The sequence below is a fragment of the Notechis scutatus genome, chromosome 2 (assembly GCF_049901735.1).
Source record: "Notechis scutatus isolate UNSWTSFEM ecotype Mainland chromosome 2, rNotScu1.2, whole genome shotgun sequence".
Lineage (NCBI taxonomy): Eukaryota > Metazoa > Chordata > Lepidosauria > Squamata > Elapidae > Notechis > Notechis scutatus.
This window is the reverse complement of record NC_142010.1, coordinates 191,977,838-192,001,665: the sequence shown is the minus strand read 5'-3', so window position 1 is coordinate 192,001,665 and position 23,828 is coordinate 191,977,838. Positions and strand designations below refer to the sequence as shown.

The window sequence follows — 23,828 nt, the reverse complement described above, 5'->3', positions numbered from 1 at the left end:
ATGTCTTGGCTTCTTTATAGCATGCTATCTTCTCATTCCCTTTTTAATTGAAAAGAGCTTTAAAATCTGAAACTAGGTAAGGCAGGAAAGTTGGCAGAAGCCAAGCAATGTGTTGTGGGAACATCACCACTCCCAGGCGTTATGGTGAGGACCCAGAACTAGATGTTGGCCTGAGACCTAGAAGGCATGAGTCCAGAGTTCCTTTCAGCCAGTCACGTTTCTCAACCTTACATACCACCCAAGATGGTTGTGAGGTTCAAGTTACAGGCACACAAAGAGTCATGTAAGCCACTTCAAGCTCCGTAAAAGAAAAGTATATTATCACCTTAATAAATTCAATGTAAATATAAATCAATTAAAATGTGTTTCCTGGAATTCTATCTGTCTTTTTTAAAAAAAACTCACCTCATGAATATTCAGAAGAGATTATACATTTATACCAAAGTATAACAGTCCATTAATTTCTTTTTAAAACATAAATTCCACTTAGCAAGCTGTTGCAAAATAGGAAATATGTTGTGGTTCACCGGCAGCTGGTGCAGATGGCAGGGGAATCAGACAGTGGGGAAGAACGGGGACTAGTCAGGGAGTCTGGAGAGGACTCGGATGAAGGTTCTGCATCCGATGCAGAGATGGGGCCAGGACCATCTGGGAGTGGGGTGCTGCCTCCAAAGCCTTTGGAGTTTGGCAGCAGCGAGGCAGAGGACCCAGGGGAGCCTGTTCCCAGTGCGCGTGTGCACAGAGCTGCTAGAAGGAGAGAGCAGCTGAAACAAAAGAGGTGTCTCAGGAGTAAGGCTGGGGGGGTGATTGCTCCTCCCATAAGGTATAAAGGTCAGGCAAAGATGATGAAACCTTTGCAGGAAGCAAAGTAGTTTGTTCGGTTCAGATTCATCTTGAAGCTCTTTGTAATTTGGTTGTTTTTTTTCCCTAGTTCATTTGATACTTCTGTTATTGGCAGCACTTCACAGAAAAGAAAGGTGGGTGCTTATCTCGAGGGACTGTTTGAGATTAATTCTGGCTAGGAATGAAAACAATTCCCAGCGTTGCAATAAAATAAGTCTTGTTTTTAAAATAAACGTATGCGTAGTTATGGTCTAGGAAGCCTTGGTCAGAACAAAATATTGATGTCTACTTGTTTAGAAGAGTTTGGTTGATATGACAATTTCAGAGGGTGGGGAAATACTCTTCTGGCCCTTAAAGATTTGTCTGTAGTGACTGAGTGTACATATAGTTTTTCTTAGCTAATTAGTTCTTTTCATATGGGTGCAAAATGGAAGTATAACCATAGTTACGAATGAGACCAGAAACAGTAGAAGCTGTAACCTTAGCTTACCCACAGAACTGATGAAGCTTGGTTTCTTGCTCAGTTACCACATTTAAAGCTTGTATGCGTATTAGATATAAACTGACATCGAGTCTAAAGTATGACTTTTTTGCCTCTTGGTTATTCCTGTATCAACAATGGTGAATCCCTTTCTCCCCATGCAAGGTTTTTTTTTTTTTTTTTAAATAAATAAATAAATAAATAAATGTACTTTTCTGGCTGATTTCAGGTTTTATAAACGTGAAATGTGGAAGGTTTTGTGGTTGTTTATTTTTGGCATTTTTGTTTGTTTGTTTATTTCCCCTTGGACCACTTATACCAGGAAAAACCTAGATCAAGGTCAGTATTTGTTATACTTATCCAAAATATAATATGTGTAAAATCTGAACCAGGCTAAAAGATGTTTGAATGCATCCAGCTTTACTTCCTGACAACATTCTAGTTCACACAGCTAGAAATTCCACTTTTTCCTTCTCCCATTATTTTAGATGAGACATCTTATATTTGAGTAGTTCCTTGTTTGGATCAGACATATATAATAAAAAGTGGAGTGCTTGCTGTTTCTGTGACAGAATGTAGCACGATGTCTGATTGATTGGAAAACAAGGCTAAAGATTTTAATTTCTTTATCCAACAAAATGCAAGGCCCGTTAAAAAAAAAAAAGTATGAGTGAGTGTCATATTCAATTTAAACAATAAATTCAGAACCTCAGAGGTATCGGGAAGATTATCTGAAATGTAAGATAATTTATTCTGATTTCAGAATAAATCTCACATAATCATCACATCAAAAAAGGTTGTCTATGTACCACAGCAGTTTATCAAAGATTCAGCATAAGTGCTATATTGTTTCTTTTCAGCAGAGAAAACATTCCAATGGAGCAACCCCCATTTTCCTGGGTGTCATACTTCTGTTATGAAGTGTTAAATGTAGCTAATTTGAATAAAGAAACTAGATTTGCTGGCTTGTGAGCATAGAATGATAACTTATAGATAGCATACACCAGGGGTAGAAAAGATGTTTCAAAGATGTCTGCAATTCAGAACACACTTAGATAGGTTAGCCATATACCTTTGATAAATAAATAATAGGTCTTCTTTTTTTAATCTTTCAGAAGAACTGTGTGGCAAAGGGATAGTTTCACTATATAAAAAAACATAGCGACACAGGAAGTTGCATAGAGATAATGGGTGTGTATCCAAACTGATCAATTATGATAATTTGGATGACTATAAGGTTCTTGCTCTTCCTTATCCCTCTCTCAAACTCTGCAGCTGAAATCTTTTTAAGATCTCACCCTGGTAAAATTTTCAGAAAGCATTGTTCAACTGCAATCTGCTGTGTATCACTCTGCCCTAGGAATATATGCTCTTATAGCTTTCTTAATGCATGGCTCTACAGCAGTGGTCCCCAACCTTTTTTATGCCGCGGCCCGGTACCGGCATCAGCTGGGCGCCGCCATCTTGTTTTGATGAAAAAGTGCTTCCGGTGAGCTTTCTACCCGGAAAAGCTCACCGGAAGCACTTTTTCATCAAAACAAGATGGGGCGCCAGCAAACCAGCTGCCCGGTAGGATTTGTTCCACGGACGGTACCGGTCCGCATGGACCGGTGGTTGGGGACCCCTGCTCTACAGTACATGACATAATACACAAAATTATTTACATGATTCTGATTTTTTAAAAAAAATAGTGTGTGTGTTGCGAAAAGAGGAAGAAGTATCCAGGCAATTAAAAAATATCTTAATATCTGTTTAAAAGATGCCATTTGAATTATTGAATATTATATATTTCCTTTATGTTCCACATTTATTTTCTTCGATATATATGTTTTAGAGTGGCTTATTCTTTTTACTCACAACGGCATATATAATAACCTTCATTATTTAAATACCTACTGATTTCTCCAGTGTAAGGAGATTGGAACAGAAATGTATAAATTACATGTACCTTTAAAAAAAACAACCCTAAACTTAAACATCACTATGGGACATAACTGTTTTGAGCCTTCTTCCTGTCTTTTTCTAATTTTCAGCATTTTCCTTTAAGCTTCATTTTTAGTAATCAAATTCTTTCTGATGGTTTAGGGCTTCTGCTTTGGGGCAGGGTGTGTGTGTGTGTGTGTGTGTGTGTGTGTGAGAGAGAGAGAGAGAGAGAGAGAGGGAGGAAGGGAGGGAGGAAGAGAGAGAGAGAGATACAAGAAAGCTCGAACAATGTGCTTTGAAGCTACCCTGCTTTGCTTGCCCACTTTAGTCGGCGCATCACTGTCATGTTGCTTCTAAGCAAGCTGGCAAAGAAAAAAAAAGGGAAGATAGTTAAACAACTTGCCGTTTATGAACAGGGAGAGGGCAAGCAGGCCCGTTGCACCTTGACCACCTATTATGAAGCTCTTTGCTGCAATGTCAAGTGAAAGCAAGTTAATTGGGTGAAGCTGTAGAGCATGTTAGGGGCGTAGTAAGGGGATGCTGTCTGACAGCTGAGTGTCAGCAAGAGCTATTCAACTGTGGCTGAGAGACAGAGGCCTGTCACAAAGTTCACGCCTGCTGCAGCCCAGTCAGGGAGTTGAAATGTGGTTCGGTCTCACTTTCTCCCTCATTGCATTCCAGCACCTTAAGATTTCACACTGGATGTATCAACCCTTGTTCTCTAAGCTGTTTTTTTCCCCTAACCCTTCTGAATTCAAATGATTGGACAAAAAGATGCTAATGTTTGGCAAAGTGAATGTAAATAGCATCTTTCATTCTCGCTCCATGCCCCCCCTTCCTCTTCCTTCAAAGCGAAAATCTATATCGGGCTCCAAGGCTCTGGCAAAAATTAGACTGCCGGAAGGGCACTAGACCGACGCACATGTCTCCATAAAGGGTTCTGGAGCCAGGCGATTAAAGGTCCGGATTAAGATCCAGGCAGCAGCACTTTTGCCTCTTCAGGTCTTTCACAAATGAATCTCTCACCTGAGGTTGATCCAAACTCGATTGCAGAAAATATGACTTCAGCAACAGAGTGGTCAATGCCTGGAACGCCCTACCCGACTCCGTTGTTATTGCCTCAACCCCTCACAGTTTCAACCTCAAACTGTCCACCGTGGACCTCACCCAATTCTTAAGAGGTCTGTAAAGGGCACATGCATAAGCGCACCAGCGTGCCTACCTTCCCTGTCTTGCTGTCCCCATTTATCTGTATTTACTTCCTTTGTTCCTAATTATGTTCATACTTAGATTTGTTATCTTGTGCATGTTTGATAAACAAATAAAAGAAAAAAAGAAGGCTCCACAAGTTGGTCACACAATCTGTGCGTTCAAATACTCCTCCTGCCTGCCCCAGCAATTGAAACGAAGGGAGCAATTTGAAAAACAAACTCTTGAGAGTAAATTAACAGCAAGCTGTGATAAAAGATGTTCATTATTAGAAGGAAGTTTAAGGCGAGCTGAACCCAAGAGTGATGCAAACCAACCCTTAAAAGAGAGGAAGACAACATGCTGTCATCGGCATTCCAGTTGTAACTTTTAGAGCTGCAGTATGGTGAACTCGGTTAGTATTATTTCTCTGGGAAACTCCGAAAGATATAGCGAGAACGATATACTGCCACAGTGAACAAAAACAAAACAAAGGGAATATTCAAGATAAAGGTGCCAGCATTCTTAATCTGGTTCTTCCGGATGTCTTGGATACAATGGCTGGGAAGTGTCGGCAGCAAATGCAAAAAAGGTTCTAAGAATCTGTTAAAAAGAAGTTTTTGTTTATTTATTTTATGAAACAAACTTATGCGGCCGTCCAGCTCACACGCTGATGACTCCAGGGGGCTTAAGACATTAAAAACCTTCCCTCTGTGCTCCTTCTTGTGCAATCTTTTTAACAACCTTAGAAGTTCATTTACATTTATAAGGCAATCAACATAGGTTTGCCTTCCTTTTATTTGTTTGTTTGTTTTTAAAGGGGCTGGTCTACCGTATTTGCTCTACTATTATCCTTGGAGACTATTTATCAGTAAAAGCAGTTGTCCCTATTTACCCTCCAGGAAAATTAACCCTTCGGACTGGATGCTTCTCTACAACCAATCTAAGTGCATTAATCCTATCCAGTGCCCAAAAGCAAAGGAAAGTAGGGATACTGGAAAAAAAATCATCCACTTTAATTCAGAGATGGAATTCTCGATTTATTCCCATCTAGACAACAATTGTCAGGAATTACACCCTCCACCAGGCCACGTGTTTGCTTTCTTTTGGAAGGTGAGGGCTAATAACGACCAAGGCCACAGTAGCCCTGATCTCCATCCCATTGTTGGGTTTTAATTCTACCTGAGCAGAATTAGGAGAAGCAACCTGACCACAGAACGGAAACTTAGCGACCTCCCCCTCCGCTGCCCCTCCCCCATCCCCTCTACCAAATGTTGAAGCCTTTTCAGTTTCTATTGACTAGCTGCCAATCATTATGTTTCATACTTTTGTTGAGCGTGGCTCCACAAGGAAACCTGATTTTTTTTTAACCTCTCCCCTTCTTTGGACTTTTGAGGTTGTTGGGGGTTTTTTTGTGTGTACTCCCTCCTTTTCTTCTCTTTTTCATTTCTTTTTCTTTCTTTTTTTTTTTTTGAAAATTTTATTTGGGTTTTCATAAAAACAAAATACAAATAAAACATCTTTTTTGAAAATAGCATGGTCCCAGGTTATCACTTCTTCATACAGACGCAAAACTCAATTTCATGCTCATTTTTATATTCTATTCCATATCTTATTACCATTTTATATTTTTACATAGTTTTTCCCCTCTTCTAATTTTCTCAACTTTGTTTTAATTATCTCAATTCAAATAATTATATTTATACTTTTGTCTCTCCTGTTACAATTTCACATTATCTTTTCTTATTAAGCAAATTTTTCCCTGTGGTTACCAATTAGAGTATGACACCTTTATATCCTTTAATTTTATCCATTCAAGCTCTTATTTAAGCTTCAATGTATAGCTTTAAGATTATAGCATTCAATATAACACATAACTTCCAATCGAATTCTGCTTGATACATTCTTAAAATAGACACTATATTCTTAAAAAGAAAAATTATATATATATATATATATATATATATAACACATTCCATTCCAATTCAATTCTATCATTAATATGCATTAAAATCTTAACATCTTTAAGATTTCTTTTCAATTGAATATCATACTTCCTTGGGAACACTTATAAATTTTCCATAGTTAATTCTTTTCCCCATATTTCTCACTTATATTTTTATAAATCATTACTAATAATTAAAAATGTTCCCTTTTAATTCAATCTTTTTAATTCATTTATTTATTAACAAACATCCCACTGCATTACAATAAATATTTTATCCATCATCAATTTTTCTAAAGTTATTTCTATTTGTAATATAACAAAGATATCTTATGTACCTTTGCAGATTCCCTTTTACAATTAAATTTTCACCTGTTTCTCCATTTCTTGTTTCTGTCTTTTACAACTTCTTTTCCTTGCCTTCTTCCCCCTCTTCTTCTCCCTCCCCTTTTTACCCCCTCGTCTCTCTACTTCTTCTAACTCTCTCATCTGTAATCCCCTCTTCTGTTGCTTTCTAATATTATACTTATCTTTCAAATTGTTCTTCTTCTTTTAAAAAAAATTAAAACCTTTGGTTGTTTTTTCTAATCTTAAACCTTTCACTCTCTTTCCCCCTTTTATCCCCACCCCACTTAAAATTATTTGATCATTAAAGATGGCTTCTTCTTTGTCCCAATCTTCTTGTTCTGCAAGCGTTTCTTGTTGCTTCTCATAGTTCCAGATCTCCATTTCTAAGAATTGAAACATGAAGCCAAAAGAACTTTTCCCTTCTTGTGCATCTTCTTTCCATTTTTTAAATTCCGTTTTCAGTTCTTCTAAGAGTGATACCATTTTAAAAACTTTTAAACAACCACCCAGTTAATTTTAGTCATCTAGATGCAAAAACCAAAAATCACCAAGTAATCCAAATAATCCAAGGCTGTTTCTACTTGCTTCTTTTTTCCACTTTCTCTTCCTGGGGTTCTATTATTTTGTTACCAAGTTTCCATTAAAATGTATCTTTGAGGAATCTTGTTAAAATTTCACTGTAGGTTCCTTTTAATTACAGTTCCATTCCTTAATTCCTGGCAGTCTCCTCCATTTTTCCAGATCCTGCCCTTCTATTCTTTTTTTTCCCCTCCTTTCCAGCTTTTAAAAACTTTTAAATGTCCAGAAATCTTTATTTATCCCTTTGACTTTTATTTTCAGCTTAGATGCCTATTAATGTCAAAGTGGATTTTTTTTCCAGTTTCTTGCTTAAGTCTCTTAGCTGTCAATATAAGGAAGGGAAGAAAAAAAAGCCTAATCCTTTCCCTTCTCTCTCTCCTTCGCAGCTTCAAAATCTTCTTTGGGAACAATGTTGTTAAGTTTAAATTCCAGGGTACCTTATTTGTTGCTTTTGCTGTTTGACCCGGTCAACCAAAACTTTCTCTTCTTATCTTCCTCCTGCACATTCTTTTCCGGTCGAGTTCTTCTTTGTGGTGGCCATTTCTGACCACCGCTACAACCGCCTTCGGGAAAGGGAGTAATGACCAGCTGGGGAGGAGAGATGTGGCTCTCCTCAACCCTGCAAGCAGTCTTCCCCCTCTTCACCACCTCTACGGGGTGGCTTAGCCCCAAAACCAGCCGGCTCGGGGCACTCCAGTGGCGAGCACGGATTGAAGCCTCGGAGAGACGAGGTTTCGGTCTGTCGCCGAAGAAGCTCAAACCGGAAGTTTTTCCATTTCTTTTTCTTTTTTTAAAGGCTTGTTTTTGAGGAGTAAAAAAAATGTGAGCCCCAAAATGTCCTTTAACCTGGAGGATGATAAGCAGGTTGATTTGAAGAGACAATAATGCCAACAAACATGCACATTTAGCTGACCTTTAGCTCCTACCATTTATTGGTGTCATTTACCTAAGCAAGACATTTAGCTTGATCGTCGTTCTGCAGCACCATTTAAAATACAGCACACATTTGTACAAAAGCTCATCCTTCGTTCGAAAGAAATGAAAACATCCCAATCTTTTATTTTTTTTATTGTTTCTCTGATATTGTGCTTAAGTATTCAGACAAATGTATATAACTTGCTGATTTGAATAATAAATGTGCAAATGGTCTGTAGAGATTCTCAGTCATCCAAGTCATGGTTGTCCCAAAGGAGCTGAAGAAGCTTCTTGGATAAGAAGCGAAATGTCTTCAAAGAAAAAATAAAAAAGTCTAGTTGCCTCCTGAAAAAAAAGCACCTTTGGAACAAATGTGCAAATATCTGACTTTGATGAGAGAGGCAAAACTAGGCACTGTTAGCCTAAAAGCCAGCTGTCCTGAAGACTGCATGTTCCTATTTTGTCTACAAATTCATTTTCTTTGGAGAACTGAAAGTAGGACTACTTTTAAAATATCTCCCGGGGGTGACCTTTTAAACTTGCTGCCATATGGGTGGGTCTTAAAGGCCCAGCTTTTCACCCAGATCCAAGATGACCTTGTATAATACCACGAAATCAAAGAGCCAATATCAAAGAAAATTGCTGAACTGTGATAGATAGAGCCATTGATTTCCCCCCCTCTTCCCAGTAACAGTAATAGCAATGGGAAGAAAAAAACCCTCAGAATTCACAGTAGCAGAATTCCAAATACGAACTTATAGCTAACAACTTTATTTTTATTTATTTATGTATTTATTTATTTAGTCCACCAAATGTAAGCCATCACATTTTGACAATAGTGCATTGTTACTGGTCTATTTTAGAGTCTTGTGTGTGTATATATTTGACTGAGATTATATGTTTTAAAACAGGGGTCCCCAACCCCTGGCCCACAGACTGGTTCCGGTCCACCTCCCGTTGGGAACCGGGCCATGGAAGTGGCGGGCGTGCACGCAAACCTTCATTTGTGCATGTAAGGAGCTGGGATAGGAAAAGTTTTCTTTTGCCACCACCACCACCACCAGTAAGGTTGGGTACAGCTTTTTTTTAAAGTCACTTAACCTTTGCTGTATTCGAAGAGTGTGAATATACAATCTGGAAAATTTTGCCTGAGTTTTACTAGAGATTTCTAAACAAGAATTCCGTTTGCAAGTCATTTCTTTTACTATGCACGGACTCTTAGCTTATCAGTCCTTGTGGAAAGCAAGAGATGGTTATTGGCAACTTTTAAAATGTTCCAGACAAAGAAAGGTAAAACTGGTAAGTATTTAAAACTCACAACTATTTCCGCCACCTTTTCTCAAAAAGGGTTTGGTAAACACTTCTGTTTTTATTTATTGTTTGTAAGTCTTACTTTAAATGTAAGAAATCCAGGTAACCAGATGTGCAGATGTAAACCAGTGCATGATGGCAAATTTTGTAACTATATTCAAATATTTAAAAAGAATATATGTAATCAAAGCATCGTATAAGCCAAAGAACCAATTGCCCTTTTAGAAAGTTGTTATTAATGGGCACAGTCAATAGATACATAGAGTATACTTACATCCCTTTGAAATCACTGGGGCTTAAAGTTATGCATATTTCCAGTAGTCCACACTTAGCAATCACAATTGGGATCAGCAATTTGGTCACTAAATGAAACCACAGTCCATGCTTAAAGCCATCATACTTCACTTTTCCTTTGCTTTACAAACTCAAGAAGGTTGTAAATGTGAAGATTGACTGTAAAGTTACATTTTATCACCATCGTAATTACAAACAATGGCTAAATGAGGCAATTGCTAAACAAGGACTATACTCTCTAGAGATAATATCTACTGTTTTTATGAACTAATTAAAGGAAAATGTTTTTGTTGTCTTTATTTTTCCCCCCCGCAGGATTCACGAAACGCTTCAAGCATCCATACTGTGTCAAGTTCTTTACCCCAGCTAGATCAAGGCTGTCTTCCAGGGTTTTTGCCACTGAAGTCCGAATCAGATTATGATCTGCCTTTTACCTTGGCACATAATAGACCTCCAATTTCATCCTCCTTTCCTTCAAACCTACATGTCATGTCTGCCAAAAGAGCAATGCCAAATGGATGCTAGAATCTAGTCATTTTGTAAAGCAGCTGAAAGAGAATTAATTAAAGTCCGATTTTATTAGGATGGTTTTAGCCTTTGAATTGAAGTTTGCTCTCTATGCATTTCTATGGCATTAATTTTACATTCTTCGTGGGAGGAAGGAGGGGGGCAATGTTTGCATATGCTGCACACCCCATGCCCAGCATAGCAGAAGGGTCATTTAAAAAAAAAAAAAACTTTTATTTACCGTGGTAGCTCATTTTTATGTAATATATTTTTAAATGTTAAAGAATGACACATTTGGGGTAATTTTCCTCAGACTTTTTTTTTTAAAAAAAAAATCAATAAGCCATTTTATTCTCTATCTATCAAAGTTGTTTCATACTTGTCTATTTTAAAACAGGGCTGCAATACTTTAATAGGATTGAGAGAGCTATTTGAAATGTATGCCAATGATTCCTGTCATTTCATGGCAGCCCTGCCATGGTTCACTGAGCCCTCTCTTCTCTCTTGTCAGCTCAACTGAAGACAAGCATTTAGTTGCAAACTTTAAGCAGGTTGTGCAAAACAGAAATGATGTGACTGCTTCTCCTCCTGCACAATTATGTCACTCCTGGTCAATGTGAGAAGGTCAGGTTGCGCCTTGTAAAGCTACATGATACCACTTGCCCATTTGAACAAGTTAAGTGCAGAATCCGGTCCCTAACGGCCCCTCTTTTTTTTTTTTTTATCAAGTCGGCATTTGATCAGGAAGTAGAAGCAACTGTTGTAGGGAGATTTGGAGAGGGTCTGTGTTTATGTGCTTTCATAAGGGCAGTTCTCAAGCCAGCATCGCCCGGTAATAAATTTAGTCCCGAATTTCAAGATTTTAGAGTAATGGCTGCTCTGACCTTCAAAATAAGCTTCTTTCTTTGTTGTTGTTGTTGTTGGTAGGACCCAAGAGTGACGCCCATCTTTTGATGCTGACAGAATGTAAAGCAAGGCCATTGCCCTGCATTTTCTGCCTTGTAGCACACAAAAGTAAAATTGTATGTCAGGCCAAGAGCTGACAAGACGCCCCAGTGACATTTCAGCTGGAAAGAGCAAGTGTCTTGCAACCAAGTGGTCAAATATCAAATAATAGGTCAAGCAGGAAGGAGCTGAGTTCTAACCACAAAGAGGTTTCTGGTAACTTACTTGACAAGCTTTTGGGCGCTTTGTGGCTTGACAAAGTGATATTCTGTTGGGTATCGCTAGACAGTCTGTTCTTTATTGCCTTCAGAAGATCAGACATTGACATTGATTAAACTCTTTAACCCTTAAAGGTTAAATTCTGGCCGTATGCATCATTGTGAGGAAAGAACAAAAGAAATTTTGTAATATATACCATTTGTTATGGTATTAATCAACCCAACTCCCCAGCGCCATTAACATTTGATGTGTGATGTAGTTTTTGACAGGGTTATTGAATGCAAAATCTATACCTTAGATTGCTTCTCATTATAGATCAGAGATACATTAGAAAAATAACATTGTGCTTGGTGGAATTTTGCAATTTCTCATGCTTTGATAAGAGTAGGGTTTGATTTTGTAAACCTGACTGCTAACGTTTGTCTTTTGTCCTATCATCCCAGAAGACAATAAATTTGCATACGTAATACACCCACCACTATCAGTAAAATCATGTAAATTCCTGACTGATAATTCCAAAGCCACTTGGTAGAACTTGGAAATTTTTCAAGTGTTTCTTATTTTAAAATTTCAAGAGGGCTTTCGTGCCTGCCGTTGTAACTGTGTTCATTTAAAAAATGAGCAAATAGTTTTTTGTTTTTTTTTAAAGGTCTCCATAGCATGTTATCTTTGGTCTATTTAAGGAAATATTTTTCCTCTTTCTGACTATTTCTACCCAGAGAAAAATCAGAAAAAGTAATATGTATTATTCCAATCAGAGATTGCTTATCTTTTCCATATGGAATTTTAGCATGCTTTGTTTTGTGCTGTTTTTCATTTTTTTTAATTACAGTACACACTTAAGCTTTTTTTTTTTAAAGGTATAAGATGGAAGTCTGATAAGATTTGCTTATCAGCTGTATAATAAGTCACAGTTTGAGATTAAAATCAACATAATAATTTAAACATTATTGGTTTTTGGAGAATTGGAACAGATCTGATTTGCCTTTTTTTTTTACAGAGCACTGGAAATTCATAAGGAGTGTACAGATAGATGTAGAGTGTATAGATAAATGTAATATTTTTAAACAGAGAGTTTACAAAGCAAGGGGATCACAGCTAATATTCTCTGGAAGTAGTTACAGCTACACCACAGAGTAGATATGACACCAGCAATCTTAGATCTTTTTATCGCAGCATTTCCCAAGGAAACGGTATATACTCAAGAGTAAAATTTGTTCCCCTTGTTTTATTCCCTGCTGCTCACAGCCATGCTTTCTTACCAAATTAGCATTTGCACAGTTCTGCTTATATTTGCTGTTTATACCAAATACATCTGTACTCATGAATTCATATATAAAATTCTCTGTCCCAATATTTTTCCTCTTTTCTGATCTCAACATTCTCACATCTCAACGTTAAGGAGGGTGTGTGTGTGTGTATAGATGTCAAGCTTTATTAGCTCCACATTTAGAAAGCTAATGATTATAACTGCACCTAATGTAATGAAATCACGATTCTATCATCAAACTTTTTTTAATCCACGGCATGCTTAGATGTTTATACAGTCAGTGATGATATTCAGAACTTATCAACCCTGTGGTTAGAAAATGCACATAAAATTATTAAACAAACTCGCCACTAAATCTTCCTACGCAGAAAAATATTCAGCCAGACAGAGGCTTCAGGTCCACAGAATCTGACAGTTTGGTCAAAATAACAACACAAGTGTCACAACAGCATGACACAAGCCCTGCAGCTTTACCACTATGATATCAGGGGCATGTGCAAAAGCGGCAGAGCCTACAGCATCACACTTATGCTGTCCATTCCCTCACATGCATACGCTCCCCATGCTTTCAAGATGAATACAGGTATATATTTAGTTCTGTGCACTTAACTATGGCAAGAAAGATAATAAAATGGGGCAAAATTCACTTAACAAACATCTCACTTAGCAACAGAAATTTGGGGCTCAATTGTGGTCGTAAGTTGAGGACCACCTGTACTTGATTGGTCATACCAGTAAAGGCACATAAAACTGTACTGTATCACTTCAAGAAGTTTAACATGTGTGTTTTTCAAGCAGGCTGTAACTTAAATATAATGAAAGATTGAAGTACTTTTCATAAGATTGACCCACTATAGGTTGGGAAGATTCTTACACGGAAAAGATTGGCTAGTATTTCTTAATAAAAAGTAGAAGTGCAATCCCAAATGTTGTTGATTCGTTTTTCAAATTGGTACTTAACGCGCTCCCCAAAAGTTAGTCCAGTTTAGTTTGAATGATAATTGAAATTAGAATAAGAACCATATCCAATGTCTCAGCTCATTCTATATCCAGTTTATCTGCCTACTAGAAAACAAGTAATGGAAGATGTTTTTGAAGCCTTAACAGCCACAGCTTCCATAAAATCAGCTAATATCATGGATCTATTTTACGTCAATCGCATGGCCCAACTGGTATCATTGTAATAAGGTTATGTTTACTAGAATTTTCAGAATATTTTAAAAAAATATTTTGAAATAAGCATCCCTATTTTAGTTGACAATAACCTCTCTACACATTTATTTAATTTTTAGGTTAGGGCTACATACGATTTTAACCGAAGAGGTTTTGCATTTCAAGGAGCTTTTTTCTACTGAACACACACAGTAAAGAAACTATTATTATTGTCTGTAATGGCAGTGAACAAGCATCATGTGAATTGTAAATTTGGGGGCTGGTGAAGGAAAGCAAGCAGAAGAGAAGAGCATTTTAAGGAAGTAGATTTGATCATATTTATACCTCTATTAATCTTAGCAATGCAGTGGGTTGCATTTAGCACAAATGCTTGAAATAAAGTAATTTTTATTCTAAGAATATATTTCTGTTTCCAGGCTTAGTTTCAAAACTCACCAGAATTTTTGCCATATGGCTAGCATACTTTTTTTCCCTAATCTACATTGTTTACTAGGGCTCCACACATGCTTTTCAGAAGTACAGTTTCTTGCTAAAGGAGAGGCATTTATTTTTGATATATGACACTGTTCTTGTACTGAATAAAGGGAATGTACTGAATAAAGGGAGCCACGAAGGAATGAAACATTTGTATTGGCATATTAGTTTGTGTGCATCCAAAGAAACTTCTAAAGAAGCTAATTGGCTCCACATTTATACAGTAGGCTCCTAGCTGATATAAGCTCCCACTCAACCGACTTTTAATAGAGTTCTCAATAAGCAAGCATAGGATTAGGCAATTAAAGTATTAGAAGAACATTCAATTTGTGTTTGCTTGTACACATTTTCTACATAGATAATTGAAGGAAATCTTTAGTATTTGTGATACCTGTTAGGTTAGGTCTGCACTTTTTAAAAACTCTTTTTCTTACAGGAAATAACTTCTCCCTGTCAGGTTTTAAAAGCAATTTATATTTGATTATGATAAATTGTAGAAATCATCATGAGATGATCTGCCAACAGGCAAGGGTGACTGCAAAATCTCCATCACCTTTATTTAAATCAGGAATACACAACTGGGAAAGAGAGCGGCATCCTCTAATCTTCCCAAGAGTAAGCCCCATTGAAGTCAATAGAATTTATTTTTGAATTAGCTTTCATAGAATCACACTGAACAACTTTGTCTTAAATAGGTCTCAAATGTCAGTTGTGGATTTGATGAGTGCAAGCAATAAATAAAAGGCTGGAACAAATATAAGTACCATATTAAGAACAGAATTAGTAACTTCCCACAGCAAGAATGCAATTATTGTCTCTGAATTCAGACAAAATGATAAGCTGAAATGATAGATAACAAAATTTCTGAATAAATATGAGACAATGAATTCACACATCAATATAGTCAAAACATGGTTTGTTTGGATTTTGTTTGAAACTAGTCACTGTGATTTATAAAACCAAATTTATAATATATCAGGTAATGGAAATCCAGCCATTTGTGGTTTAATAAACAATAATCAAAGAACAGCTGACTTGTGAGAATGCAGTCATTCAGTATTCTTCATTTGATGATAGAGCTTTCTTCAACCAAGCTACAGTTTTATTGCAATGTCACATAATTGGTAACACTTAATACAAGTTCAAATGAGAATAAATCAAAAGAGAGAAAACAAAATATGGTAGCTATCTTTTCAGGCAAAGTAATTTTCATATTAATGAAGGTATACTAAAATGTATAAAGATTAAAGTCTCTTAAGTCAAATATTCCAAGATAATGTAGCTTGAATTAGTGTCTGTTACTAATTATGTTTTAGTCAACATCGTAATGAAGCTTCTGTTTGGTAGTACAACAATTTTTCCAGATTTCCAAGCTATTTAAAATGATACATGTGATTATGTGAAGAGTTCCTTCAGGTTCCCCAATAATCCACTACAGTTAAAAAGAAGAAGAACTGGGAGATTCCTGAAACCGGATCACAGAGACTATCTGCGCTTTCAGATATTCTGGGGGAAAAAAGAAGAGAAAGAAAGGGCATTTGACCTCTGTTCCTGTATGGATTTTCTGCATGCAGAAGTGACAGCAATCAGCACTAAGAGAAGTGAAAAATCAGGAAGTGGCAGCCCTTTATCTGAACACTGTGACAAAGCAGCCTTCGATTCCAGCCTTCATGTAGCTATTGGGTTTCCAGAATTGTGTTCAGAAGCCTGAAAAGAACAGCCTTAAAAGGTAGAAAACAACATGCAAGGATTTAAAAAAAACAAAAACCTGTTCTGTTCCCTCTCTCCCCTCCCGGACTATCTACCATTTCAAGAGGAAAATTATTTTGGTGATTTGTATCAGCCTCTTCTAACCTCATGCCTCCAGATGTGTGGAGTTCAGCATGATCAAGCCAGCATGGCTATTAATGTGGATTCAGGTGCTGGGAGTGTATTTGTGGGAATGGGGCATTCATTCTGAAGAGAGCTGGTTTAGACAGCCAAATCGGAAGTGTCAGTCTTAATCACCTATGTTATAAAGGTCTACGGTTAAACAAAAGATAAAGGTTTCCCCTACCCAGCCTTGTCCAACTCTAGGAGGTGGTGCTTATCACTATTTCTTATCACATTGTCCAAAGACACTTTCCATAATGTGTATATGCTGAGGTGCACGGAACACTTGTTACCTTCCCACCAAAGTGATACCTATTTATCTACTTGCGTTTGCATGTCATTTGCAAACTGCTAGGTCGGCAGGGTCTGGGCAAGAACAGGAGCTCACCCTATCATGCGGTACTTGGGTCTTGGACTGCCAACCTTCAGGTCAACAAGCCCAGCATCTCACCTGCAACCCCTCAAGCAAGGCAAAACAAATCCCAAAAATAGGAAATAATATTGTATTGCACAGTTTCCTAAAAGAGATAACCCAACATGTCATCGTGGCAGAAGTGATACTATGATCATGAAATGGCTTTCAAAGCACAAAGTTCATCCATTTTATTCTGGTTGTACTGACACTTGTAGTTTCCCCCAAATGTGGGAAAGTAAATCATTAGTAGATCTGATTCTGCCTTGCAGATGTGTATGTGTGTGTCTCAAACTCCCTTGTTATCTGTTAGTGACCCCATAATCCCTTGAGTCTGGGCAACTGAATGGAACTAGCAGTGTGTTTATTGGCCGGATGCCCTTCCTGCCGCCAATGCAGAGTTTTATTCAGCAGGTTTATTCTCATTGTGCCCAGAGAGAAAACTATCTGTCTCTACCTAGGATTGAACTCACAGCCTTCTGACTGTGAGGCAAAAGCTCCAGCTCTAGGCCATGGCACTACTCTTTACAAACTCCCTTCTTATAATGTATTGAAATTTAGCACTGGCACCCAAGATTTTTCTGGATTAAAATTATATTGCTCTTTTCATTTGAAAACAATGTTCAAGTTCCAAACAGGTTGGAGAGACACCTTTTTAGCAATTGTGAGCCAGTCCTTTTTATCTCTCTTCAGTCTCCAACTTTCTTCAGTTTGTTCTCCCTTTGTTCAGTTCAGTGTGTCTTTTGAACAGTGGCAATGTTTACGGGACAAATTGTTCCTGTTAGCTGCGAATTCTTAATTTCTAGATATGGGAAGAAAGTTGTCCAATTCATATTTTAATTGGCACCAGCCAATTTTTGCAATGTTGACCCAACCTTGCGTACAGTGGAATGGAGCTGACCCAGGGTAAAAAACGTTTATATAAGAAAGATAAACATACAGATAACCTGTAGGAAATTGTGCTTACAAAAATGTGTGTTAGGTAAAACTAACAGAGAGTACAAAACAGTAGATATATTCAAGTGATACCCAAGATCTTTAACTTTTTAAAAAATTCAGACTGTGGAAGAAAACAGACTATTCAAAGTTAAGATGGGGGAACTGTACAACTCAAAGAGATGTGAGTAGTTTTTTGGAATGGAGATGTGCCAATTCAAAGAACAAACACTTATTTCATATTTCAATCCTATTTCAATATTTCAATCTCTCATCAATGGAGAACTTTGGAGCTTCCAAATAATCAAAATCTCACTTCCTAACTCTGGTCAGTGCAGAAGCACTGTGTTGTTGTAGTTCAAAACATCTGGACGGCTACAGTTTTCTGCATTGTGCCATTTCTGCACCAACACCAACACAACCAAAACATATCTCTACTATTAACTTTTTACATATACAAGACTGATTTGTTTATTTATTAATCAAATTTTTATATAGCCGCCTATCTCATCAAAAGCGACACTGGGTGGTGTGCGCAACCAGATTAAAGAAAGAACAAAATAACACAGCTCACAATCAAAACAACAAAGAAAGCAAACAATCTTCAAGCCTGGAGATATATAAGAAACTTGGAAATTCTGAATCTATTTTGATGTACGTATGTTTTCATGGGCAGAAAAGGATTTTCTCTGTAGTAACATTGATTCTTTCATACTATTTTCTGAGTATTTGTGCAAATTCGGGGTTTATGCATGTAGACGTGACTGATTGGTTAGTCCTCACACTGGAAAAGGTAGTGAGATCAATGAACATTACTGTTGGGATATTAGATTTGTTGAGATTCCAAACAAATTACTTAAAACCTAAGGGAGAACACCCTGACTGATCTGGTTTGAGATTGTCACTAAGAGTAAATTTTAAAAGGAAGTGATGAATAAGACCTTTCAAAAAAAGCCCAGCCTGATCTATTTGCTATAAATTAAAATCAACGCTGCCGCTTTGCAACATAAGTAAAGTTAAATGGCTATGTTAGCAGATCTCATTTTGCAAAAAGGATTTGTGTGCATTTTCATCCAAGAGTCCCCATCGAGAAAGACGCTTCTGTCTAAGTTAAGAAAGAAGGAAGGTTCATGATCCCTGCAATACCATTTTTCTATAAAGAAAATTCCCCGTCTTCTGCTACTTTTTAAGAGCAGGCCAACCTGAAGCTAGAGATTGTTCCAGCTTCAATCGCAGTGTTTCTCTCTCATCTAATACACACAGCAGGACTCCTTGAAGGGTACAGATTAAACTGTTAGGGTTATTTGAAAAAGTGTCTGAAGGTTTTCTACTAGCCATAAAGAATTCCATTATAAAGATTTGTAAGTTGTAAGGGCAAGAGATGGTTCCTTCTCCTTTTGGTACTGGACCCCATAAAAGGAAGTTTCTTTTAATCACTGAAAGAAGAGGTTCTTCCTATTGTCGGCCTGCAAGAACTTTTTTCATATAAAGTTAAACAATGACTTCTGGTTCAACATGTAGACTGGGAGAATACAAACTTAGTTCTTTCCAGATAGTTTTCTGCATCCAAAGAGACATTTTAAAGGCAAGACAATAATGTCATCAATGCTGGCTAAGACTGCACAAAGAGAATTAAGAAGATCTTTCTTTGTAGACATAAATTAAACTCCCCCAGACAGCAGATGCTGCAGAAATTCATTTTTGCAACTCACTCCTATTTAGTTATCTTCTTCCCTTTATGTCTGCTGTCTTCCTTTCCTATGGTATGCATTTCTTTTAAATTGAATCAGGTTGTGGAAAAACACCTCCCAGAGGAGAATCTGGAAAATACAAATTCTTCCTTCCCAGGTTTGTCTCTAGAAAGATTTTTAAGAGGTTGGGAAGCAGCAACCTTATCATTCCACTCCTCACCCCTTGGTGAGGATTTCAATCTTTGGTGAGTGATAATCAACTAAGACAATTAAAGGCCTAGAGACAAAAACATATGAAGGACGAGTGCAGGATTTGGGTTTGGCTAGTCTAGAGAAAAAAGGGACGGTGAGGGGGACATGATAGCAGTATTCCAGTATTTGAGAGGTTGCCACAAAGAGGTGAGGGTCAATTTATTTTCCAAACCACCAGAGGACAGGACAAGAAACAATGGACGGAAACTAATCAAGGAGAGAAGCAACCTGGAATTAAGGAGAAACTTCCTAATAGTGAGGACAATTAACCAGTGGAACAGCTTTGCCTTCAGAAGTTTTGGGTGCTTCATCACTGGAGGTTTTAAAGAAGAGTCTGAAATGGTGTGGGTCAGGAGGATTGGATTAGAAGACCTCAAAGGTCCCTTCCAGCGCTGTTCTGATTGATGGTGTTTAGGTTAAAATTAGATGCACGTACTTTCCTGTAAAATAGACCCACAACTATTATGGAAGGGACAGAAACCTCTGAGCTTTCTCCATCTCCTGCTAGCCAGCCAACTGATCAATAGTAGCATATGCAGCCAGAAGGGTGTACAGTGGTAGACTTGGAAGTTATGCTGAAACTGGCATATATGCCTGTAGACTATGTTCTTTGAAGGAAGAAGCCACATGTGCAGGAATTGATGTTGGACAGCCAGGAGGAGTGATTGAACACGATGGGACAAAGATGACCGCAGGCAGAAATAACTAAGAACACCCTGAAGAATGTATCTTACCACAAAAGATGTCTGAGACAGAGATGAAGCTTGCTGTTAAGTGATTCACTGGGTCTGGAATTTCCAAGAGAGAGAAATAGAACAACGACTCAGATTCTGTGTAAAGAAAGATTATATTAAAAGTAAAAACAGACCGGGAAGACTGAAGAAAACACTTCAAGAAGCAGTGTCAGATATTGGCAGAAACTATCGTATCTGGACTCAGTCCTCAAAACTAAGAAAAATACTAAAAAGCTCAGTCAATAGGCTGGCAAGAAACTACCTGGGCTGTAAGAGTCTTATGTTAGCAATATTAAAGTGCTATCTGTTGAGAAACAGAACTCTTTGAGAATGAAACCCTGTTCCCGTTTGTTGATCTGCTTATTTTTAACCCATCCAAAACAGACCCAAGACAGTTGTGGGATGATTTCATGCCAAGGATGATGGAGTTAATACAAAAGAGAAATTGCACATAGCAAGAGTTAATAAGAAGTTAGCTAACATCTTTAGTGAGAATGAATATAATTAAACATGTTTCATGTATGTTTATTCATCTGCTCCACCTTGACCTTGTAGTTAACAGTTCTTTAAAAAGCAAGATCAGATATATAATAACCATTAAAGCGAAAGTTGTCTACAGCATGAACACTATAAGCCAAGTTGTGATTTGTGTCCATTGGTTATATCCAAACAGTCGCAATTTTCAGGTATTAAAACAAAATTGATATGTAGATTCTAGTTTACTCTATAGCTTGTGTGAATGAGATTGAGCCCCATTCATGGTTTATGCCTATGTTTTTTCATTTCATTCAACTACCCATCCCACTAAATCTGAAGACAGCCAAGGGTGATGGGAATTGTTGTAACAGCTTTCCACTGATCTGTCAATATTGAACTCCCAACTTACAACTGCAAAGCAAATATATTATTGTTGACCCTTTTGTGACAGCAGTGTGGCATCTCCTTTTATCCACCTCAAAAAACGAGACTCCCTTCTACTTTAGGATTGGTGAAAATATTTTGCACACTTCCCCTGCTTAGGCTTGTCTAGTAGATGTTCCAATTCTCCATTAAGCATAATCTCTGATCTATATATTCTTTCATATTGACAATATCAGGGGAAGCAGCTATTTTTCAAGAAAAATTAGGAGTCCCTGATTTCTGCCTCAAAACTTTTTATTTTTGAGGGTAGCCAGCATTTAAAGTTCCACAGATAATGTGCCAAATAATGGATAAAATAATATTCACTTAAAGGTAGATATATCTATTTATCACAGTCTCCTCTGACACCCACCAGATGTGTTGGCTGAGTATTCTGGGAACTGAAATCCAAACCACCTGGAAAGTACCACCTGGGGTGGAGGGGGGTGATTGATCCCATTTGTGTTCAATTCTTCAAAGAAACCAGGACAGGGTTGCTGTAAGGGTTACTGGCTGTATCTTCACAATCAACATGTGAAAAAGTAGGTTGGACTGAGAGAAATACATTGATTGGCCCAAGATCACTTAGAAAGTGTAATGGGCTGAACAGGAATTGGAACTGAGAACTCCAAATTATTCTTGGTTTCATTTTTACATTTTTTTTATTACACTCCAGATCCACCATGTACATATTTCATTGTGTTACCACCTGGACTCTTTATGATACAGCAGGCTTCTTTTAAGCAATACCATTTTTTTTTTCCATAAACAGTTAATAGTTTTGCTCAGCTAGAAGACACAAAGGCAACTTTTCTGGCCCCCTGCTGAAATTTACCAGATGTCCTTATTGGTAAATGCTCTGTAATAATCTTAGATGGAAATCTTAAGCAGCCGTCCCATATTTTTGACTACAAATGAGATCCACAAATTATGCCATAGCAATGGCTTTGGATTTTCCAACTCTCTGCAAACTCCAAACCTTACTTACGCATGAGAGAAATGTGATGGCAGATTGGCATTTTGACAAGAGCAAGATTTGTCTTTATGCCATCCAAATAAGGGGATGCAAAAGAAAGAGAAATTTGCGATGGGGCAGCTTTATACCTTCTCACTGTTGCAATCCAGAAAAAAAATTCTAACTGCAGCTGTTAAATCAGTTGCTGTACTAGGTTTAATGGACCTCCTTCTCATCTATTACTAAGTGCCTCCAGAGCTAAGTGATGAAGAAGAAGAACGTAATTTAGCATGAAGATAAAAGTAGCCTTTGTAGAAACTGCTGATGTTTGGAAAACCAAAAGGGCTGATAAGAGCAATTAATGATTGTGAAATCTGCTGTCCTTATTCTATGAGACTAATAAACATGTTTGAAAGGGGAGAAAGATTAAAATACTTATTGATCGACTAATAGGTAAAGGTAAGATTTAAAAGCAAAGCATTGACCAATATATGTTATATTAATTAAACCTTTCCCATCATTGTGAATGAACAAGAACAGATAAGTTGTATCTGCAGGTTCTTGAATTGATTCTAGATTGATTGCTCTTCAGAGATCCAATGCCAATACAATCCATGCATCCCTATTCAAAAATATTTTTTTTTTTTTAAAACAAGTTTTATTAAAAGTTTCAACAACAAACAAATCATTACATATTAAATCTTTCCCTGTCTTTCTACAATAATTTCCCCAATATTCTCATAAAACACAAACAAACACAAACAAACATAAAAAAAATCTTTTAGTAAAGTACCTTGGCCCCAGTTACCTCTCTTTGCATGGGCTAAAATAATAGCACATATCACTCTTCACATTTCTATCTTATTTAATCCATCTTAATTAAATCATTAAATTTGTATCTTTTGCCCATTCATTTATCCCTCTATCTCTTCTTATAATAAAAAGAATTTCTCCTGAAATCACTAATCAGAGTATGATGCCTTTCTATCCTCCCCCCTAAGTTAGTAAAATTAACATTCAGCATAACAAATACCCAATTTGGTTCTGCTTGGTACATTCTATCCACCAAAAATGTTTAAATACATTGTATCCTCCTTTCCTTCGATATTTTATTACATTTTAAAAATCAATCATTATTAAAAACTTCAACATTTTAATTTCTTATTAAATCTTAAACCATTCTAATTTACTATTTCAAATATAAATGTTACAATACCATCTTCTGTACCTTAGCAGAATCTTTCTTACAGAAAATTATATTTCATCCTTTGTCTCTAAAAAAATCCTCTTCTCCCATCCAATTTTAAAGCTTTGAGGCTTTTCTCCGCCTTTCCCCTTTCTTTCTTCCCCCACCAAATCTTCCTACCCCCCTTCTTCTTCTAACCTCTGCCTTGCTGGGATCCCTTCTCTGTTGTGTTCCCTTTTTCTCTTGTTTGTTATCATTATATTTACTTTGCATCATATTTTTCTCTTTCTCAAATGTTTTTTTAGATCTTAAGTCCTTCATTTTCCTTGCTCTCTTCCTTCCTTCTTCCTTAGATAAGTTTTGGGATTCAATGAAGATGGCGTCTTCGTCTCTTCCTTGTTGTTCTTCTTCCGTTCCATCTGTTCCATTGTCTGTTGGTAATTGACCAGCGCCATTTCTAGAAATAGAAAAGCTT

At 37.1% G+C, this 23,828-nt stretch overlaps 1 protein-coding gene across 4 annotated transcripts in view; it reads left to right on the top strand.

Annotated features, from left to right (window-relative positions):
* The window catches only part of CCDC171 (coiled-coil domain containing 171), a 200,773-nt gene extending 188,806 nt beyond the window's left edge, over positions 1-11,967 (top strand). For all 4 annotated transcript variants that reach the window (XM_087957656.1, XM_087957657.1, XM_087957653.1 and 1 more), the window contains one exon: positions 10,143-11,967. In XM_087957656.1, coding sequence (XP_087813782.1) covers positions 10,143-10,352 — 210 coding nt within the window. In that variant the 3' untranslated portion in view covers positions 10,353-11,967. The remainder of the gene's footprint in view (positions 1-10,142) is intronic.
* Positions 11,968-23,828: the final 11,861 nt, after the last annotated feature.